Raw genomic sequence first — 23,202 nt, 5'->3', positions numbered from 1 at the left:
CACATAATTACACTGCCCTCAATGCAACATACACTACAAATACCACTCAGTGCCACATAATTACACACCACATGATTACACTGCACTCAATGCAACATACACTCCAAATACCACTCAGTGCCACATAATTACACACCACATAATCACACTCTACTGAATGCAACACACACTCCACACAATACCACTCAGTGCCACATAATTATATGCTACATAATTACACTGCACTCAATGCAACATACACTTCAAACAATACCACTCAGAGCAACATAATTACACGCCACATAATTACACTGCGCTCAATGCAACATACCCTCCTCATAATACCACTCAGTGCCACATAATATAACGCTACATATTTACACTGCACTCAATGCAACATACACTCCAAATACCACTCAATGCCATATAATTTCACACCACATAATTACACTGCACTCAATACAACATATACTTCAAATACCACTTAGTGCCACATAATTACATGCCACAAAATTACACTCTACTGAATGCAACACAAACTCCACACAATACCACTCATTGCCACATAATTATATGCTACATAAATACACTACACTCAATGCAATATACAATCCAAACAATACCACATAATTACACACCACACAATTACATTCTACTGAATACAACATACACTCCACACAATACCACTCATTGCCACATAATTATATGCTACATAATTACACTGCGCTCAACGCAACATACACTCCAAATACCACTCAGTGCCACATAAATAAACACCACATAATTACACTCTACTGAATGCAACACACACTCCACACAATACCACCCAGTGCCACATAATTACACGCCACATAATTACACTCTACTGAATACAACATACACTCCAGACAATACCACTCTGTGCCACATAATTACACACCACATTTGTACACTGCACTCAATGCAACATACACTCCAAATACCACTCAGTGCCACATAATTACATACCACATAATTACACTGCACTCAATGCAACATACAGTCCAAATACCACACAGTGCCACATAATTACACTGCGCTCAACGCTACATACACTCCAAATACCACTCAGTGCCACATAATTACACACAGCATAATTACACTCTACTCAATGCAACATAAACTCCAAATACCAATCAGTGCCACATAATTACATGTCACATAATTACACTGCACTCAATGCAACATACACTCCAAATACCACTCAGTGCCACATAATTACATGTCACATAATTACACTGCACTCAATGCAGCATACACTCCAAATACCACTCAGTGCCACATAATTACACAACACACAATTACACTCTACTGAATAAAACATACACTCCACACAATACCATTCAGTGCCACATAATTATATGCTACATAATTACACTGCGCTCAATGCAACATACACTCCAAATACCACTCTGTGCCACATAATTACACACCACATAATTACACTCTACTGAATGCAACACACACTCCACACAATACCACTCAGTGCCACATAATTATATCCTACATAATTACATTGCAACATACACTCTAAACAATAACACTCAGAGCAACATAATTACACGCCACACAATTACACTGCACTCAATGCAACATACACTCCAAATACCACTCAGTGCCACATAATTATATGCTACGTATTTACACTGCGTGCAACGAAACATACACTCCAAATACCACTCAGTGCCACATAATTACACACCACATAATTTATCTATCTATCTATCTATCTATCTATCTATCTATCTATCTATCTATCTATCTATCTATCGCCTTCCCTCTATCTATCACCCTCACTCTATCTATCGCCCTCCCTCTATCTATCTATCGCACTCACTCTATCTATCAATCGCACTCACTCTATCTATCTATCACATCACCACAGCATCACTCAGCACCACCACAGCATCACTCAGGGGCACCACAACATCACTATGCGCTACCAAAGCATCACTGAACGCCACAACATTACTCGTCGCCATCACAACATCACTCAGAGCCACCACAGCATCAATCTGCGCAACCATTCAACAACAACTGTGTTCTATCAATGTTTCAAGTTTTATTACAAATGTCACAAAAAGATGTTAATAATTCACTTCTGTTCTTGGATTTTCGTCACAATAAAATACACTGAACATAATCTTCACAAAAGTTATTTACAAAACTTTAAGTTATTGCCATTATAAATTACAATAACTTTTATTTAAGTATTAATTATAAAAAAATTAAAAGCCATTGTTATTTGTAACATCAATACATCTAAGTCACGTAAATACAACACATATTGCATTACAAATGCCATAGGTGTCACATTTGCAAAATGTATAACTATTGGCATAGTAAATGACAAAGATATTAATTACGCTATTTTCAAAACCAACACATAAATAAGAAATGTGTAATTTACAATACCAATAGCTCAGACTTTCCTAATGCGAGACCTGTTGCATTGCAAATGCTTGTTTTCGTACAAGGCGCAGGGGGAGGGAATACACGTTCTGAAAGAAACAGTAATGTGTCTCTTGGGACACTGCTCTACAACATAGCTTAAGCATATTGGCAAAGCCAACAGATCTGGCAAAACACTCATACGATCCCAAAGGCGAGACCTATTGGCTATGCCAATGCTTGTTTAAAGAATTGTTTTTCAAGGAAAATATGTAAAATTGGTGCACATAACCTCTTATAGGATGTCCAAGAACTCTGTCTATTTTTTTTTTTAAATTGCCTTTGCAAAATGTAAAGTACACTATATTTTGAAAAAATAAAAGTGATTCACAATGCCCCACATGGGAGGACAATTCGGTACTTATGACTATAAATGAAGATCCCGTGCAGGAGAAGGATCTATTTTCAACTATAGGGGTTGGTGACTATCTGGCTAAAGTATACATATGTATAGAAATATATATTTAAAGCTTTCCTGGGAACCTGCAGATGAGCAGGGCATTTCCACTCTGCCAGTAAAAATCCAATGAAGGTGAATGGACTGTTTCTGGCTTTGCGGTCCTAGGAATGAACATGGTAAAGGTAGTGGTGAACTCCATATCAATGCTTTTTTCTTATTTAAAAAGATATTTCTATAAGCGATGCTTGGACATCCCCTTAAAAGCCAGTCGTCCTCAACCAGGCGTGGCTCCATAAGGCCACTGTTGATGAAACCGCTCCCCCTAGAAAGCCAGTGGTGGCAAGTCCACATCTGATTGTGAACTTTGCTGCATCCCTCCGACTGCCAACAGAGTGAGAGAGTATGGCCAGGGCCTCCTCCAGAACAGTTGGCAGCACTTGTGCAACTGAATCCCACAGAGTGTGGGAATAGTGGCGCAAAAGGCAAATGGTGTTCACGGACCGCAATGCCAGGCTGGTGGAAGAAAACAATTTCTTCCCTAAGGTGTACAGCCTCTTGGATTCCTTATCCGCAGTACATGTGGGAATGCGCCATGGGAGTGGAGGCTTGGACTACCAAGCTCTCTGGGGTACGGTGGTGTGTGAAGAAGTTGGGGTCCCGCTGGGTGGGGGAGTGGTGGCAGGCAACTGTCCTGTTCACAGGAGCCCCTGTGCTGGGCTTGGACATCGGCATAGGGCTCATTAAATAGAAGTAGTGGTTCTGAGGGAGACATTCCCGGCTGAAGCACCTCCATCAAGATGATTGTCCCCACTGCAACATAGGGTAGGCTAAGGTCCAAGACCTAAGCTGCCCTCCTCACCATCACTGCAAATGACTCTCCCTTCTCCGAAGCCACAATTGGGGGAGAAAGCATGACAGTATCTGGAGAGTTGCCCAGTTCACTGGCTTTACCACCAAATCCTCACACCAGTCCATATTGCTGTTATAAGGCTGGTATCCTACAGGGTCCAGCGACCCTTCCCAATCCTCCACCAAGTCCTAGCCCATAGGAAAAGGGCTCAGGCCCTGGCCTGGAAGTCATGGCGTCAGTTGGTGCTGGAGTGGGACAACCCCCCCTCCAGCTCAATATCGGAGTCTGGAACAAGAATGGGGACGACATCTGGATCGGCACTGGGGAAGGTTGAGGTGGCACTATCTGTGGATCCTAGGGGCCTGACTGGTGCAGGGCCGGAGCCACTGGTGTGAATCTAGTAAGGGCTTCTCCCAAACCTGTGGGGCCCGAAGACACACCAGCAGGAGTGGTCTTCTCAAAATCGAGGCACATAGCCTCCTAACATTCTTGGAGTTGAGCTGAGTTCACTGTCAGAAGCTTGGGGAGGCGCAGAGCCAACCCAGGCATTGTCTTAACTGCGGAGCCAGGCCTTGAATGCTGATGCTCCCTCATCTCACTGGCCGACGGACGGTGTGAAGTCGAAGATATATTTGACTTCTTGCTCTTCTTCTTGAGGTGTGACTTACCCGAGTGACCCAATGACTTCGAGTGGAACGATGATCTCGGACATGGCTTCGCACCTGAAGCCACCAGGAGTTAGAGGGATTGCTATCGCAAGGCTTTCGTGTTCATGGTGCAGCCATTGGAGCAGGCCTTTAAATCAAGGTAATGCTTGAGGCACCAAAATCATACAAGATGGGGTCTATCACCGACATTGAGCGTTGACAGGCATTGGAGGGTTTGAAGCCGGCCTTTCAAGATGACAACCCTGCCACACCAGGAGAAGATCTCTAAAAACACTTTGACAAAAAGTCGAAAAAAGTTTAGTCTAAAAATTACTAAGGGGTGGCTCTCTCCGGATCTGTGATGACTGGCACGGAAAGAAAAGAACTGACAACAGTGTGCTGGGGAGGCACCTATATAAGCAATGTGCATGTCACCTCCTGTGCAAAAGACACCATGCAGAGTCAAACAACGTCAGCTATTCGCGCATAGGGGCTGGAGAAAAATTTCTAGATTCAGTCTGATGCCTGGAGATAATTCAAAAGAAGTTTCCATCTGGTAATGTATTATAGTGCTCATCTCCATCTTAAGACTGAAAATAAATCATTGAAGAGAAGTGTCTGGGGTCCTGCAAATTCACAGGAATATTCTACATTTATGAGTTCAGTGAGAATCCTAACATGCAGAACAGTTTATTATTAAAGAAAACTCCTGCATTACCATATCCACACGTGTCCAAAACTTGAAGTTTCAAATATTGTTTTGTATTAAAAAATGCTTTTATGGTGATGGACATGGCCAAACTGGCCAGCTGGGCAATCACCTGGGAGGCTGGACCCCCAGGAGGCCAGTTTTAACACTTGGAGGTCGGTTTCAGACTCCAGATGCACATTATGTGATCCTTACGGCAACATGAAAGAGTTGCTCTGGTTTTAGCGCATCAGCACGTCTGCACATGGTAGCTGAATTTATCATTTTTCCCAGGTCTGTTTTAAATTCCCAGTCTAGCCCTGGTGATGGAAATGAGCAGCCCCCCCCCCCCCCGACCCCCTCCCGATTCTCTGCATCCCCACCTGCCCCATCATTTCAGCTCAGTCTGCTACAGTCACTATACACACTGTACAGGGGAAAATAACCAGCTACTATATCATACTGAGTTTAGGATAATGAAACAAAGACATGGCAAAGTGGTCAAAAGGAATGTGATCTTAACACACCTATACCCCTAAGATAAGTGAATTTGTACACAATTTATAGATTTGTGACAATCTAGAAAATGTTATGTGTTTCTTCTTTCAAATGCCTTTGATGAATTTCTGGGAAGCTACAGAAGCCCCCTCTCCCACAGCTTCAAATTATCAAACAATTGGTTAAGAATGCAGCAAGTGCAATCACTTAAATGAAAATGACTAATTTCACATTTCCAGTTAAGGAAAACTGTAAAACAAGAGTGGAGATGTATAAGTAGCTATCAGCAAGAAATGGTGTACTTACCAGGTATCCTATGACCTCATAACTTTTAATGACAGACGGGCATTGAAGAAAAACAATCTTCTTCTTTCAATTCTCCCTCAATGAAGTGCAGCTTTTTTTTGCAAAGACAACACTGCTACAGAGTCTGCCACTGGATCAGAGAGCACCAGAAGTCCTGCATGCCTCCTTTTGGGGACACCAGGCTATTTCCATTCCATTGACCATGGAGCCTTTATACCAAGTAGGAGGTTGCCAATCTTCTTTTCTCAAAGAAAGGTTTTCCATCAATTAGGGCCAATGGGGCTAAAAACTATTTGGGTTAGGTCATGCCCCCCAAATTCACTTCAACATTTTTTAAATCTTCACCAGGATTTTTCAAGAGATAATAATGCTTTCACCCATCTCTAAAAATGCGTACAGCCGAGAAACTGCTTTGGTTGCAATATGTCTTTGTGGAAATATGCTGTAATGTTATTGGTAGTGCAACCTCACGTTGTAAGTGTCTCATACGGTACAAAGATGAGGCTATGATTCAGGTTATTTTAATTTATATCCAATAGGGTTGATTTGGTGGTAGAAGAAGCATTTGAATGGATATTTCAGTGTACTTAGCTAGAACATTGTTATTAGAGATGGACATGTGTATACAGAAATTAGGATGTTTGGTGAACAAGACTGACCAACTTTTCCACTCCTTTGCTAATCTGCTCATATGACTCTGGTAATTTTCCGTGAAAACCCAAAAAGTCTTGCAGACTACACTTTCAAATAACACACAGAAGCACACTGCAAAGAATTAAAGGGAGCAGTGAACATGCTCAGGTTCTAATAATGGGCAAAGCATGCTGTACACCAGGACCACTTACCGAAGAGGGAAATCCTATGTCTAACAAGAGCTGCGAGTTTGCAGAAGAGGCTGAGGTTTAAAAGAGAAGGCAAAAGAGGAGTAGAAGATTAAAAGAAGCAGGAGTAACAACAATACATAGGGTTGAAAAATAGTGATTAGGAGAGAAATACACTAAAGAGAATCAAGAAATGGAAAAAGTTTGATTAGTCTAGGAAAATGTCCTGCCTTCCATAATGTGATCAAAGAATAAATGTTAGTATTTTCGATACGTAAACCTATTTTACTAAAGAACAAGTTATTTACCTTCAGTAACGATATATCTGTAAGAAACATTAGTTTGTTATAGATTCCTTACCTTATAATTACCCCAGGGCGTCAGACTGGATCTGGAAAGTGCACAAAACTAGGGCCCTGAAAGGATATCCTTAACCCTAGAAATCAGTTCGCAGAATGGGGAGGATGAGTGGGGCGGTAAGGAATATATAACTAACTAATGTTTCTTACAAATATATATTTACCGGAGGTAAGTAACTTGTTCATCTGAACGAAACACATTAGTTATAGATTACTTACCTTAGAATAGATACCCCAGCAATACCAACCCCGGTGGTGGGTCTGCGAACCAAGATCACGCCAGAAAATCCTGCAGAACAGAACGGACAAAGAAGCTGTCTCTCCGGACTTGGGTGTCCAGACTGTAGTGTTTCGTAAACATGGGCAGTGATGCCTACGTAGCTGCCTGACAGATGTCATGTAGAGGAACCCCTGTTTCCAAGACAGTATTAGCTGCCATCGCCCTGGTGTAATGTGCGGGTAGCCCCACTGGAAGCTCCTTTTTAGCCAGAGAACAGCAAGCTTTAATACACAAAATGACTCATCAAGAAATGGTTCGCTTTTGTATGGCCCGACCTTTCTTGGCATCCATGTAGCCAACAAAGAGTTGGTCATCCACCCGGAACTGTTTTGTACGATCCAGATGGAAAGAAAGCGATTGTTTTGGGTCCAGACAGTGGAGGCTCCTCTCTTCCTCTTTCGAAGGTTGCGGAGGCGGAAAGAAGGTGGGCAAAGTGATGGTCTTCCTGATGTGAAAGACAGTGACAACCTTAGGAAGGAAGGATGAATGAGTCATGAGCACCACCTTGTCCGGTTGGACAGACAGTAAGGGAAGCTTGGAGGAAAGAGCCTGGAGCTCACTCACTCTTCTGGCAGATGTGATGGCTACCAGAAATGCAGTTTTAAGCGTCAGAAGCCTCAAAGGACAGGTGTGAAGCGGCTGAAAGATTGAAGTCCCACTGAGGCATAACGAAGGGAATAGGAGGAAAGAGATGAGTTATGCCTTTCAAGAAAAAATTAACCACCGGATACTTGAAAAGAGGAGGCTGATCTAGAAGCCGATGGAAGGCAGAGATGGCCGAAAGATAGCCCTTGATAGTGCCCAGAGCAGAGCCCTGCTGGACTAAAGAAGGAAAAAACAAGAGAACCTCAGAAAGAGGTGTAGAGAGGGAATGTACAGCCTTTGCTGTGCACCATGCCACAAACTTGTTTCACCGGCAGGCGTATACAGTCTTAGTGGAGGGCTGCCTGGCTGCCAAGATTACATCACAGACTTCAGGAGGCAGGTCAAATGATGTCAACTGCCACCGATCAATCTGCACAAAAAGAGGTGAAGGCTGGACAGTTCGGGGGGAGGACCGTCCCCTGCTGCTGCAAAAGAAGATCCTCCAGAAAAGGCAGTTGGATCGGAGGATCAATGGCAGCTCGGATACCAGACTCTTTGTGCCCAATCCGGAGCCACAAGATGACTTGGGCCAGGTCGCGCCTGACCTTCTTCAGCACTCTGGGCAGAAGTGGTATAGGCGGAAAGGCGTACAACAGGCCGCAACTCCACTCGCGACAAAAGGTGCAGCTTAGCGAGTGTCGCCTTGGAAATTCCAACGCACAGAATTGCTGACATTGCTTGTTCTGTTCGGTGGGAAATAGATCTAACCAAGGCACTCCCCATTTTCGAAAGAGACCTTGCACCACCTCCGAGTGAAGTCGCCATTCGTGATCCAACATGCACCTGTGGCTCAGTTCATCCGCCCTGGTGTTCAGGGAACCTGCCAGGTATTGAACCACCAAGGAAATGCCCTGATGTTCCAGCCATGTCTAGAGGCAGAGGGCCTCCTGACATAGGGTCCACGACCCCACCCCACCATGTTTGTTGCAGTCCCACATGGCAGTGGTTTTGTCCGTGAACGCCTGCACAACTCTTCCCAGGACAGAGGGAAGGAATGCTTTGAGTGCAAGACAAAGCGCCCAAAGCTCCAGAAGGTTGATGTGGAGCCCGGACTCTGCCGGAGACCAGAGGCCTCTGATCCCCGTCCCTCCCATGTGGCAACCCCATCCCAGAAGGGATGCCTCTGTCACCACTCTGTGCTCTGGTTGGGGAAGGGAGAGGGATCTGCCGTTGGCCCAATCCATGGTTTGTGAGCCACCACTGCAACTGTCAAGCAGTGTCCTCCGAGATCTGGAAGCAATCTGACAGATTCCCCTGATGCTGCGCCCACTGGAACTTCAGGTCGCACTGCAGAGCCCGCATAAGCCACCTGGATTGCTCAACCAGCAGGATGCAGGAGGCCATGAGGTCCAGCAGTCTCAGGGTCTTGGGTACCAGAAAGTAGTGAGAATAACAACCACAACCTACTTCTGGGGCAGGAACGTGCTCAATGGCTCTCTTGGCCAACAGAGCCAAAACTTTCTGTTGGAGAAGTGCCAGATGATCCTCCAACATGCAGTGGTATTGAGAGGAGAGGTGTGGCGCCGCGGCCAGGGTGACTGACTCCGGAATCTGGGGATCACGGTTCGATCCCCGGGCCAGTGGCAGATTAGCCCAGCACCATGTGACTCTGGGCAATAGCTTGCTTAATCTTCCAGACAGCGCCTAGAGACCCTAACGGGTGATGGTTCGCGCTTTACAATTGTGGATTATTATTATTATTATTATTATTATTGAGGTGGCATGGCTGGAGGGGTAGCCTCGAAGGGGAGGGAGTAGCCCTTTCGGACTATTTGCAAAACCCACCTGTCCGACGTGATGGTGCTCCAGTAGGAGAGGTGATGGCGGATCCTGCCACCCACTGATGTTTGATGGCCCTTAAATGTCAGACTAGGAAAGTTTGAAGGCGGAAGCAGAGAAGGGGGGGTTGGTGGACTGGCCCGCCTGCTGGCCCTCTGAACCACGCCGGTGGATTCCACGTCACCGGCCGCGCGAAGGTTGGGAAACTTGCTGCGGCCTGTGGCTCTGCGTTGGGCATAGTGGGGCAACTCTTCCGTAGCCACTAAAGGGGCGAAAAGCAGACTGCGCTGGGTGGCTGAAGAGGCACAAAGTCTTGTCAGTAGCCCATGCGTCCTTGAAGCGCTCTAGAGCGTTATCCGCTTTGGCGCCAAAAAGGCGACAGCCATCAAAGGGCATGTCCATAAGGGTGTTCTGGACATCCCCCGACAAGCCAGTCGATCTCATCCAGGCGTAGCGTCGAAGGGCTACAGACATGGAAATTGTCCTGCCTAGAGAGTCGCCGGTATCCAGCCCACAACGGATGGTAAACTTCGCCGCGTCTCACCCGGTGGCGATAGCCTAGGAGAGAACAGTCCGGGCCTCCTCCAGACACTGAGGCAGCAACTGTGCAACCGTATCCCACACAGAGAGGGAATAATGGCCCAATAGACATACAGTGTTTACAGACCACAGTCCCAAGCTGGTGGAAGAAAAAATCTTCTTCCCAAGATGATCCAGCTTCTTGGATTCCCTTTCCGGTGGAGCAGTAGGGAATGCGCTCTTGGAAGTGTAGGCTTGGATCACCAAGCGCTCAGAGGTGGGGTGTTGGGAGAGGAAAGTGAGGTCACCTGGAGCAGGCTGGTGGCATTGGGCAATCATACTATGTTGGGCCTGGACCATGTGCTCAAAAGGACATCATTAATGGCCTCATTAAACGTCAGTAGGGGCTCCAAAGAGCTCGCAGCCAGCTGAAGCACCTCTGTCAGGAGGTTAGTCCTGACCGCCACCATAGGAAGCTCGAGGTTGAGAGCCTTGGCCGCCCTACGCAACACTACTGCGTATGACGCTCCCTCGTCCGTAGCCACAGTAGGAGGAGACAACATGCCAAGGTCAGGGGAGGTGTAGAGACCACTGGCATCCCCCAGTTCCTCTCTCCAGTCCTGTTCAGATCCTAGCTGATCAGTTAAAGGGTCACCTGACCCCTCCTGTCTTCCTCCTCATCCTCAGTTTGCCAATCTGGCTGAAAGGGGGCCCCAGGAGTGAACAGGGGACGACGCCGGTCTGGCTCCGGGTACACATCAGAATGGAGCCCAGGGTCCACGCCGGCCGGGGACACGACCGGCGTCGGTTGCGGTGCCAGAGGAAGCGGCGCCGGTGGAGGTGTAATAAGGTAAACCAGAGCTGTTACGGTCCAGGCCTGGATCCACAGGGGGCCTCCGGAGCCAGAACCGATGGTGGAGAAGGCACGCCGGCGGATTCAGGCTGCCCAAAGATGGTGTGTAGCGCCTCGTAAAATTTATGAAGCTGGGCAGGAGTCGCTATGGGTCCCGGTAAGAGAGGGAAGCCTGCATGCGGAGCGGCAGGAGGGGCACCGCCCGCATCCCTCGTTGTGTCAGCCGACCGACGGGGAGAAGTCGAAAAGAGACGATGCTTCTTCGACTTCTTTTTGTGCTTCCATTAATCCGACCCCGAGTGTGAAGTCTTCGATGACTTGACCTACCCCGCGACTGGGACCTCGAGCGGCACAAAGCCGACTGCCGGCGCTCAAGCAGCTTTCGGGACCGCTCCCGCAAAGCCTTCAGAGCCATGGACCGGCAGTCGGAGCACGACTTGGGGGCGTGGTCGTGCTCCAGGCAAAAGAGGCACATGTGGTGCGGATTCGTAACCAACATCAGTCGGGTAAAGGAACCTCATGCCTTGAATCCGGGATCCCTCGTACACCAGGAGTCGTAGACTAAAAAAGACGTCGACAATAGTCGCCCAAAAAGTTCAGTCAAAAATGACCGGAGGTACCGCTCTCTCCGGATCTGCGCTGGCTGGCGCGGAAAAAACAGAACTGACGTCAGCGCGCAAGGGTGGTGGCTAAGTAGCTACCGTAACATCATCCCTCCGACCACGACACCAACGACGAACGTGGAGCCGACTGACCCCACCTTCCGACTCGCAGAGGGACTGCTGACAAAAAAAACTTTCCAGGTCTGGTCTGACGTCTGGGGGTAATTCTAAGGTAAGTAATCTATAACTAACGTGTTTCTTTCAGATTGCCTATTACATATATGTTTCAAAAAGTAATGTTCTGAGATAAAGTAATTGCCTATATTCTGAATTTTCAGGAATAATGTCTAAAACATCTCAACACATGCCAACACCTCTCAAAAAACCTTGGACCACATTCTTCTGACAGTCAAAATATTTGGTGACTTACTTTACCTATTGACCACTGCATAGACTGGCATGTCTGTTCTGAGTTACTTTTACTGAAAAGGCTAATGTATAATTCCTCTTGATTTCTCCTTTTTCACCCAGCTATATGGCCTTTTACTGTTGGGAAAATTTCTCTAAATATATTCAATTTGTGTAACCTTGTGTAGAGCAAAAAGGACGAGGTAAACATAAACATAATTCTCATAGACATTACAAAGTGTTAATCAATATTGTTGCAGGCCTATGTCACAAACATATATGCTGGAAAGTGACAGTGAAGGGGAGGAAGAGCCTCTCTTTAGCTTACTCTGCATATGAGGCTCAGTCAAAAACTATGTTTTTCTAATCTCCAGTCTTCCTCACCAACTTATCATGACTGTGGTAGTGCTTACTGAAATGCTTGAAAAGTTAAAATGCTCAAAGATCTTTCTGATCATGATGTTTAAGCATTTTGTATAAAAATAAATAACTCAGGAAATCTTCTGCTAAAAGGTAGATTGCTGGATAACTCTGCAAATAATTAACTTTCAACATTCAAGAATTCTCACAAAAATTGGATTTGCCAGAAGATTCTCTTCTCCCACATACTTGTTTATGCCAAAACCTTCCCCCACAAGCAAGGCGAGCAAAGCTGGTAACTTCGCAATCTTTGCAATGATTGCCACCTCTCTAAAGTGCAACGTGTACAATTTCTGCAATGATTGCCACCTCTCTAAAGTGCAACGTGTACAATTTCTTCAACTTTGAGTGTGGAAGAACAAGTTACTTACCTTCAATAATGCTTTATCTGGTAGATCAATCTGCCTCCAGATTCCTTACCTTATAATAATGTCCAGTTTCATACTGGATCTGGATGTTTTTTGGAGCAGTACCCTTGCACGCCAGTAGGTAGTGTCAGCTCTGCGTCATCTTTCATCTGTGCTCGACTGAAAGTGCATATGTTACCACCCCAGCCACCCCAGCACGTTGACATCAAATTCTTTTTGTGACTTTTCACAACAGAAGCGCTGAGCCACAAAGAATGCTCATGCACTGGTGTGCAGGGCTAAGGGCCTAGGAAGGGTGATCCTCAATGAAATCATGTCACAAAAAGGGGATGGTGTGAGGGTTGGTAAGGAATCTACAGCTAGATAGAGTCTTTAACAAATAAAGTATTACAGAAAGTAGGTAACTTGTTCATATGATAGAGACTTCTAGACACAGATTCCTTACCTCCTTCCAAGAAGTGGGTCTGCAAATGGATTTAGACTAAAAGGTCCTGCAGGACAGAATGGGCAAAATGGCCATCATGACGGACCAGATAGTAATGTTCGGTGAATATGTGCAATGACACCCAGGTTGCTGAATGACAGATTTCCAGGCCAGGAACTCCATGAACTAACACAGTGGTTGGAGCCTTGGCACTGGTGGAATGAGTGTGCAAGGCCAAGAATGTTTGCAGTTCACTGACCCTCCTCGCCAAAGTTACAGACATCAGAAAAGCTGTTTAGAAGGTGAGTAGGCAGAATGGACAGCTGTGGAGTGCCTCAAATGGTGTGCATATGAGAAATATTTAGACCATATTGATGAATGATCTTGGAGTAAAAAGGTGTTGAAGTCCCTTGAGAAAACAGATCAGAACAGGTGACTTAAACATAGAAAGTCAATCCTGCAACTCCAAGAAAGCTGAAATGGCTGATAAGTAACTTTTAACAGTGGACAAGGCAGAGCCCTGCTAGGCCACCGTAAGACCAAACAAGAGAACTTGGCACAGGGGTGCAAAAAGAGGGTTGGTGTTCTTGGATGCACACCATGTGAAAAACCTATCCCAGTGGCAGACATATACCTTCTTGATGAAGGAATTCCTGGCTATCTGAATAATGTCACAAACTTTTTGAGGAAGGTTGAAAGCAGTCATCTGTTGGCCCTCAGTATCCATGCATGAAGGTGGAGGATGTGCAGGTGAGGGACCTTGCCCCGCTGCTTCGACAGAAGATCCTCCCAAAGGGGCAGCCTCATTGGAGGACTGATGTCCATGCTCAGGAGTTCGGGACACCAAATTCTCTGGGCCCAATCTGGGGCCACAAGAGTAACTTGAGCCTGGTCATTCTTGATCTTATTGAGAACTCTAGGCAGGAGTGGTATCAGTGGAAAGGGGTACAGAATGCCTGAGTCAAAAAGTGTGTCAGAGAGAGAGCTGCCTTGGAATTTCCATGGTGCAGAACTGCTGACATTGCACATTCTCAGCAGTGGTAAGTCGATCTAACCAAGACTCTCCCCGGTCTCAAAAGAAAGCCTTGTACCACCTCCAGATGGAGATGCCATTCATGATCTGCTAGGCATCAATGGCTGAGTTTGTCTGCTCTGACATTCAGATAGCCTGCCAGGTGCTGAACCACCAGAAATATGCCCTGCTGTTTTAGGCATGTCCAGGAAAGCAGGGTCGCTTGACATAGGGTCCACAACCCCATTGCACCCTGTTTGCTGCTGTGCCACATGGCAGTGGTGTTGTCCGTGAACACCTGAACTAGCCTTCTCTTGATCCAAGGAAGAAAGGCTTTCAATGCCAGTCGGATCACCCGCAACTCCAGCAGGCTGATGTGGAGCTGGGACTCTGCCGGAAACAGAGTCTTCTGATCTCTACCTCTACCAGATGGCCACCCTAACCCATGAGTTATACTTCTGTCACTACAGTCAACTATGGGTGAGGAAGGGAAAGGAGTCTGCCTGTGTCCAACTGAGGTTCATCAGCCATCAATGCAGGTATTTGTCAGTTCACTCCAAGATCTGAACCATATCAGAGAGATTTCATTGATGCCGTGCCCATTTGCACTTCAGGTTCCACTGCATAGCTCGCATAGGCAAACAAGAATGTGTTACCAGCAGGATGCAGTAGGTCACGAGACCCAACAGCCTCAGAGTCATCTCACTGGAATCCAGAGTAGAGGCTGAAACCTTGGAATCATAGCCTGGATATCTTGGACTGACCTTTTGGGTCAGTCCAAAACTGCACCGTGTCCAGAACAGCTCAGATGAAAGGGAGAGGGAGCCAGGTATGACCTCAGCATGTTAATAGGTAACCGAAGCGAGTGCAGGATGTTTGCCGTCGTCTGAAGGTAAGAGACAACTGCCTGGGGCGAGCCTGCCTACAACAGTCAATCATCGAGGCAGCAGAAGACTGGAACCCCTGACCTCCACAGATGTGCAACAACCACCGCCATCACTTTGGTGAACACTCTTCGGGGTGTTGATAAAGGCAATGAGGGGCACAGCGAACTGATACAGCTTGTTGCCCACCGTGAAGGATACGTTACTTACCTGTAATCCTAGTTCTCTTCCAGGGGTATCCTCATCAAAATCATAAGCACTGAATATTCCCTCTCATGAGTGGGGACCCCGGAAATAATATAAAAAATATATATGGAAACCATATATGTACAGCTCGACATATATATACATATATAATTTTTCTCATATCAATGCAGCTCCCAATAGGAGGCTAAACAATGTAATTACACACATACATTTATATATTTGACAATATATAAAATAAAAGAGGGCAAGTAGCACTTGAATTCTGTTTTTTAAAGAGCAAAGCACTCATAAAGAGTGAAAATGCAAATAAAGCAGACATTGTGAGCCTACAGGCTGCATTGTAAATCAATAGCATAGAAAATGAAAGCATTTTTAACAAAAACTGGCACCGTGCCTTTAAGGCAGCCATGACCCCTAGCTTCCCATCATGCCTCAGGGGTGACAGTTAAGTCAGTTGTTCTTTGCATAACCCTGAAGGTCAGGGCACAAAGATATCCTTTAACACTTTAGAAACATCTAATTTACCTGGGGAGGCGGTGGGTTGCTTATGACTTTGATGAGGATACCCCTGGAAGAGAACTAGGATTACAGGTAAGTAACTTATCCTTCTCTTCCAGGGAATCCTCATCAATAGTCATAAGCACTAAATAGAATAGCAAGCTCATCAACCACCTGCAGGTAAATGAGAGTAAGAATGACCCAACAAAAAATTTCAGCCGAAATCAGCTGTTGAACAGATTCCTCAAGGAGGCCTGGCCTACTTGGGTGTCTGCTCTGGTGTCTGACTCCAGACAGTAGTGCCTCGTAAATGTATGGACGGACCTCCAAGTTGCCGCCTAACAGATTTCAGACATGAGCACATTATGAAGAAAAGCAGCAGTAGCTGCTTTTCCTCTGGTAGAGTGCGCTTTGGGAGTGAACCCAAGGGGCTTCTGCCCTAATTGATAAGCAAGCGTGATACATGAAACTATCCATCTGGAGATGGACCGCTTTGATGCTGCATAACCAGTTCTGATCGACCCATAATTAACAGATTTTTACCTGGACTGATCCAGATAGAATTTTAAAACCCTTTTCAGGTCTCAGATGGAGTGGAGGGATTGGGAAAAAAGATGGGTAGAGAGATGGTCTGATTCACATGAAAATCTGACACCACCTTTGGGAGGAAAGAGGGGTGCGTCCTCAACACAACCCTGTTAAGATGGAAGATTGTATAAGGTTCTTTAGAGACTGTATTTCGCTCACTCTGCAAGCTACCGTGATCCTCTACCAAGAAAGCCGCCTTCCAAGAAAGATGCTGTAAGGTTGCTTTGTGTATGGGTTCGAAAGGCGGACCCATCAATTTTGATAGCACCAGGTTCAGCTCCCAGGGTGGTGAAGGAGGCTGGACCGGAGGGTAGACCTTCTTTAAACCCTGCAAAAAATCCTTAACAGCCTGTAACTGAAAGAAAGAAGGTTCAGAAGGTGAACGTCTATATGCAGTTATAGCTGCTAAGTGCACCTTAATGGAAGAAAACATCAACCCTGCTTTCGCCAGATAAAGTAGGCAAGGAAGGATGATCTCTTCCTGACCCTTGGTTGGATTAAAATTGTTTTGCACACACCACATATAAAACCGTTTCCACTTGCATGCATATGAATGCCTCGTGGACGGTCTTCTTACTTCCTTCAAGATGGACATGCAGTCCTGCCGTGGTCCTAGGTGGCCATACTGGAGGACCTCAGGAGCCATGCTACAAATTTCAGTGAGGGAAGGTTGGGGTGATAAATCCTCCCGTTCATCTTGGACAGCAGGTCCGGTCTGCATGGCAGATTCTTGTGAGGGCACTCTGATAGGTGCAGTAGGTCCGGACACCACCATTGTCTCGGCCAGTCCGGGGCAATTAGTATCATCCTTGTGCACAAATGAGAAAGCTTGGTCACCACCTTCGGGATTAGCGGAAAGGCGTACACAAATGCCCCTGACCAGTCTATCAAAAGAGCATTCCCTTTCGATCCTGGCCTTGAGGCAAAGTCTCGGCATTTCGTATTTTCGTCGTCTGCGAAGAGATTGATGGTGGGACGACCCCATGACTGGAAAATGTCTTTGACGACATTGTCGTTGAGAACCCAGTCTTCCCTGTCTTCGAAGTGATGGCTGAGAGCATCCGCTCTCACGTTCTGTTCTCACGGCAGGTGGACTGCTGTGACTCACAGATTCCGAGCCAGGAGCCAATGGCAGAGTATCTGAGCCTCCAGTGAAAGTGTGCGTGAGTGAGTTTCCCAATATTTGTTCAGGTAGTACATGGTGGTGGTATTGTCCGTCTGTACTAATGCTGAGGTTGCCTGAATCAAAGGGGAGGAAAGCTTTGAGGGCTAGGTGAACTGCTCTCAGCTCTAACATGTTGATGTGGTAGGATCACACTTTTGGAGACCACAGTCCTTGAGTCTGGAGAGGTCCCATGTGGGCCCCCCAACCCTGTAGTGAGTCGTCCGTGATCAGTGTCTGAGCAGGCGGAGATTGATGGAAAGGAATTCCGACTTGCATATTTCCTTTTCTCATCCACCAAGGTATGGAAGCTCGTGCCACGTTCGATAGACTTATTTTTTCGTCCCAGATCCTGCTGACGAGGACGCATTCTTAATCTGGCATTGGGAACCAGGAAGATGCAGGATGCCATTGACCCTAGCAGGGAAGCAATCGGACGCACAGGCAGTTTTCTGTTGTGCAGAACCAGCTTGTATTTCTGTATGAGGCAACCCTGTCTCTCCTCCAAAGGAAACACTTTTCCTACCTCGGAGTCTAGCAGAGCTCCTAAGAAATGTATTTTCTGCATTGGCTGTGAAGTTGACTTGACGAAATTCACATGCAGGCCCAGCCGGTGACACAGATCGAGACAGCTCGAGAAATTACTCCTCACGCTGTCTGGGGAAGGGCTTTTCAACAGCCAGTTGTCCAAGTACGGGTACACGAAGATGCCCCTGCGGGGCAGTGCGGCTGCGACTACCACCATGCACTTCGTGAACACTCTCGGGGCTGACTTCAACCCGAAGGGCAGAACTTTGAACTGGTAATGAGAGGATCCCAGCAGGAATGGAAAGTATTGCCTGTGATGCTGATTGATCGGAACGTGAAAGTATGCATTTTGCAGATCCAGCGAACACATCCAATCCCCCTGTCTGATATGTGGATATATTTGATGGAGAGCCAACATGCGAAACTTCTCCTTTTTGATGGATTGGTTGAGTGTCCCCAAGTCCAGAATGGGTCTGTACTCTGCCTTTTGGCCCTTTTCCTTTACCATAAAATATCTTGAGTAAACCCCTTTCCCTCTTTGAGATACTGGCACCCTCTCGATGGCTGACTTTCTGAGAAGGGTGGCAATGTCTCTCTGCAAGAGCTTTAACTGGTGACACAATGGTGGAACTGGAGGGATTGAGGGGGGACAGTGTTGAAAACGTAGAGAGTACCCATTCTGCAGCGTAGCTAGTACCCACCGATCCTTTCTGATAGCTCGCCACTCTTCGAGATGATTTGCGATCCTTCCCCCCACTGTAGTGGTGAACGGCGACGGGGGAAGTGAGTAATCATTGCTTTGACCACGTCTTGGCAGAGTTGTTGCCTTGACGCTGATTTCCTCCTCCTCTGGAGGAACGTCTGCCCTGATACTGCGATCTTTGCTGGCCTTGCTGATCCTGATTTTTCTGCCAATGAGGGGTTTGAACCCTCTGTTGGGAGGATCACCGATTGTAAGGTCGGAATCTCTTACGGAATTCCTTCTTCTTTTCAAGGCCCACTGCCTTCAGTGAGTCCTGAACAAAGAGGAACCGGAGAACAGAAGATTGAGGATGCGTGGCTGCGCTTCTGGCTTGACCGCTGTAAGTCAGAGCCAAGATGTTCTTCTTGCACATACCCCATGAACATAATAAGCATGCGCCGAAAGGGTAGCTCCATCCGCCGCAGCACTGATGACCTGGTTAGACACCAGACTGCCCTCTGTTTGGATTTCCTCAAAATCTTTGCGGTCTTCCTGTGGCAACATTTCAGTGAATCTCTGTAGTGAGTCCCACAGAGATCTGTGGTAGCGGCCCAGGAGCATCGCTGCGTTGGAGACCTTCAACGTGGAGGCCGAAGTGCCACAAACCCTCCTTCCCCAGGAATCCTGCATTTTACTCTCAGTGGAGGAGGATGCAACAGCATGGGTATTCTTTTCCGCAGCAATTATGACTGAATCTGGGGGAGGGTCAGCTCTGAGGAAGAGCGGGTCGTCCTCGGGTGAGCGGTACTTTTTTAAGATTCGCGCTGGAGCTGTCTTAACATTCACTGGCGTATATATGTAGAGCTGTATAGATATGGTTTCCATATATATTTTTTATATTATTTCCGAGGTCCCCGCACATGGGCGGGAATAATCCGGGGTCCCAGCACATGGGAGGGAATATTCAGTGCTTATGACTATTGATGAGGATCCCCTGGAAGAGAACCGCCGGTAACACCTGTGGGCAGGCAGGACAGTCTACCATCTAGTCTCCTGGGCATATAGGACCTAGCTGAGATAACGTGGTCATCCTGAACTTCTCTTTTTCCAGAAAGAAGTTGAGAAGGCACAGGTCTAGATTATATTATTCCTCCATCCTTTTTGGGCAGTAGAAAGAAGAGGGAATAGCAACCAACAACCTACTTCTGATGTCAGCACCCTCTTAATGGCCCCTTTGGCCAAAAGAGACAGTACTTTCTGGCAGAGCAAGGAGTGATGGCCCTCCGTTTGCTGATCAAGAGCAGGTGACATAGATGATCGGGGTTCCAGAAAATGAATGGAGTAGCCCCTCTGGACATCTGCAAGGGCCACTTGTTTGATGATATGGACTGCCAGTGCAGATGGTAATGGAAAATCCTGCCACCCACTCAGTGTCTGCGCTGGTATGAGGGCATACTAAAGAGGTTTAGGAGTGGCAGCTGCAGGGGAGATGGTGGAAGAGAATGACTTCTTGCTCCTTGTTCCACATTGTTTATGGGCTCTGCGCCTGTGACCATGAAAAGGCTGGGAAGTCTGCTGCCATGATGGATGGTTGGGAAAGGATGCAGTTTGCACCCCCTGACATAGCCACTCAAGGGACAAAAGGCAGACTGGGGTTGGTGGGGAGCAATGAATAGGCACAAACATCTGGCTGTTGCCCTGCTGTCTTTAAAGTGCTCCAGCCTTGTAGGAGAGTAGGGTCACCCCCACTTTTTGCTCTGATTCTCTGGTTTTTCGACTTTAATGTGGCTGTGGGCCTGCTAATCAGACCCACAGCCCAGCTGTTATCTCTCTAAATTGATACCATGCACTTTAGGTGCATACCAGATTGGTTACTGAGTCACTCTTGAGAGCCCCTGTATAGTGTGCCATAGGCACCCAGGCCATAGGTGTACCCTAGGCCTACTAGGGGCTGCAGCATGTATTGTGCCACCCCTGGTTTGCCTTCCAAACTGACACCACAGGTCTGTTCACACAGCCTGGGTAAGGTGGTGTAATCACCCCTTACTTAGATATAGTACACCTATATCTACCTTTACTTATAGACACATATATACCTATAAGCCACTCCTATGGTAGGCCTCGACTATCCTGGAGGCAGAGTGCTTGGTTTTATGTGAGAGGGTGCCCTAGCATGAGCTGAGCCCCTCTGCAGCTTTCGGAATCACCTCCTTATAGCTGTTCTATGATATAGCCATGCCATATACTCTTAAGTGCATTATAATCCTCGCGGTTATTGCTAACTTTGTTTTGGCTTTATCAAAACATGTCGTGTAAGGTGTCAAACACTTTGGAATACTACCCCCCACCCCCGCCAATTCTGGCGGCGGGGGTGGCATTTCACCCTTCTAGAGGGAAAAGACATGTATGTTACTGCTTTACCCTGTTAAAGTTAAGCAGAGCCTCAACATCACAAAATGGATGCTGCTGCCACAGACACGGGTCTGACCACCTGGTGCTGGGGGAAACTCCAGCAAGTGCGGCCTGGACAATAGGTTTCCTGTCCAGGGAGGTGCCAGCACCTCCCCTGACAGGGGTTTTGTGTATTGGGGCAGGGAGGGCTGCATTCAGTGAATGCATCTAGACACTGCCTGGGGCACACAAGGTGCTCCATGCATAGCCCGGTTCAAACCAGTTGCTGGGGCACTCCAGCCCCAGCTCTGGCATGAAACTGGACACAGGGAAAGGGGTGTAACCATCCTTAGTATAAGTATAGGAGCTGTGTCCCCATGACTTTAGATTATCCTGGAACGAAACTTTGAGACAGAACTCTTGGACCTTCGACATTCTATTCTGACTAGAAGACAGAAGACATCTCCCTTGTGGTCAAGGAGTGACCACCCTGTTCAAACAGGCACCAACAGCAACTTTGCCGGTCTGCAGTTTCAAGGCTCCTGCCGGAACCCAAAGACTCTGAGACTCAAGAACTAGACTTCCAGACTTCTCTGACCCCAACCCACATCCACAGCAAAGCTGAGACCCGTGGCGGACATGAGAGACGTGGGATAGGACATCTTGGACATACTGCATTTTGCTACCTGCACTCCTTTCCTGAAGCCTCAGTAAGTTGTGCATTGGGGTACAAAAAGCCCCAGCCCCGAGCATCATTTGAACCAAAGCTCAGGTCCTCACACTCCGCGAGTGTCCTGTGGGTCCCGCCTTTACATTTGTGCTTGACGCGTCTTCCCGGTTCCTTGCCCATTGGCTAATGAGCCCCCTGAAGACGTCATCTTGAATCTAACTTGCGATCCTGATTGCTCCAGGCTTGTTCCACCTTTCCTAAAAAAAAAGAAGCACCACAGACCTTGCTGGTCTGCAACAGAGCCAATCTTGACATCCTGCATGGGTTGCGGTTGCCAAGACTTGTTGGGTCCAATTCGGATACCGACGCTGCAGTCATCTAGATCCATTGTGGGATAGCTCGAATCCAGCTCCTGGTCATCGTCGATGTCTCATGGACCACGTGGCTGAAGAGACAAACTCACCTTCTTCGCATTAAAGCACCCGACATCGCCTGGTTCCTTCCTGGTTCCTTCCTTGTCACTGGCTAGTGACCCAGACTCTGTCCCCTCTGCTTTCAGGATCTTCACATCTCCGATCCACCCTTGGATCCACCTGGACACTTTTCCTCTGGTCGCCTGCAGCACTTCTTTGCAGCTTTCCATAGAAAACGACGACGAAACCCAACATCACAAGGGACCTATGCACCCGGCTTCCGTGGGTGAGGTAACACGAGTACTCTGGTAGTCTCAAGGGTATTGGCCCTCCTAGTGTCTAAGTCTAAAAGGGTTCAGTCCTAGTCCATCCGGAAGTGTCCTTAACTTGTAACTTTGTAACTTTTACGAACTCCATAGAAAGTCAATGGGAACCAACGCCTGTATTTAGACACAGCATGCGGCTCCCGTGGGTCTCCTACTTCTTAACCTTTGGTTGCTTAGTGAAGCCCCAGCGATTCTACAGGCCCTAGGCCTGCTTTCGAACTCTCATGTGCTACTTATACCACTTTCTTAGGATATGGTTAGTGAGGCCCCTAGGGCATAACATATACTGTGCAACTTATTGTGTATTAACTGTGTGACTTGTGGAGAAGCGTGGCTCAATGGTTAGAGTGGCAGACCCTTATGCAGAGGTTTGGCCTGGGACCAGGGTTCAATTCCCGCCTCGGCAGCTCTTGGACTCAATCTCCCCGGACATGATAATTCTCGTCTCTGCGCCTAGTTTAATCATGAGTCCCACTCTGTGACTCTGGGCAATAGCTTGCTTAATCTCCACAACGGCCCCAGCAGC

The 23,202-nt window shown here is 47.1% G+C and overlaps 1 protein-coding gene across 5 annotated transcripts in view; it reads right to left on the bottom strand.

Moving 5' to 3' along the window:
* Window positions 1–23,202, bottom strand: part of RYR3 (ryanodine receptor 3) — a 1,864,151-nt gene that overhangs the window by 636,240 nt on the left and 1,204,709 nt on the right. For all 5 annotated transcript variants that reach the window (XM_086937034.1, XM_086937032.1, XM_086937031.1 and 2 more), the window contains one exon: window positions 6,683–6,732. In XM_086937034.1, coding sequence (XP_086793160.1) covers window positions 6,683–6,732 — 50 coding nt within the window. The remainder of the gene's footprint in view (window positions 1–6,682; window positions 6,733–23,202) is intronic.

Source organism: Lissotriton vulgaris, chromosome 9, assembly GCF_964263255.1.
Source record: "Lissotriton vulgaris chromosome 9, aLisVul1.2, whole genome shotgun sequence".
NCBI classification, from domain to species: Eukaryota; Metazoa; Chordata; class Amphibia; order Caudata; family Salamandridae; genus Lissotriton; species Lissotriton vulgaris.
This window is presented reverse-complemented; position numbering and strand designations above follow the sequence as displayed.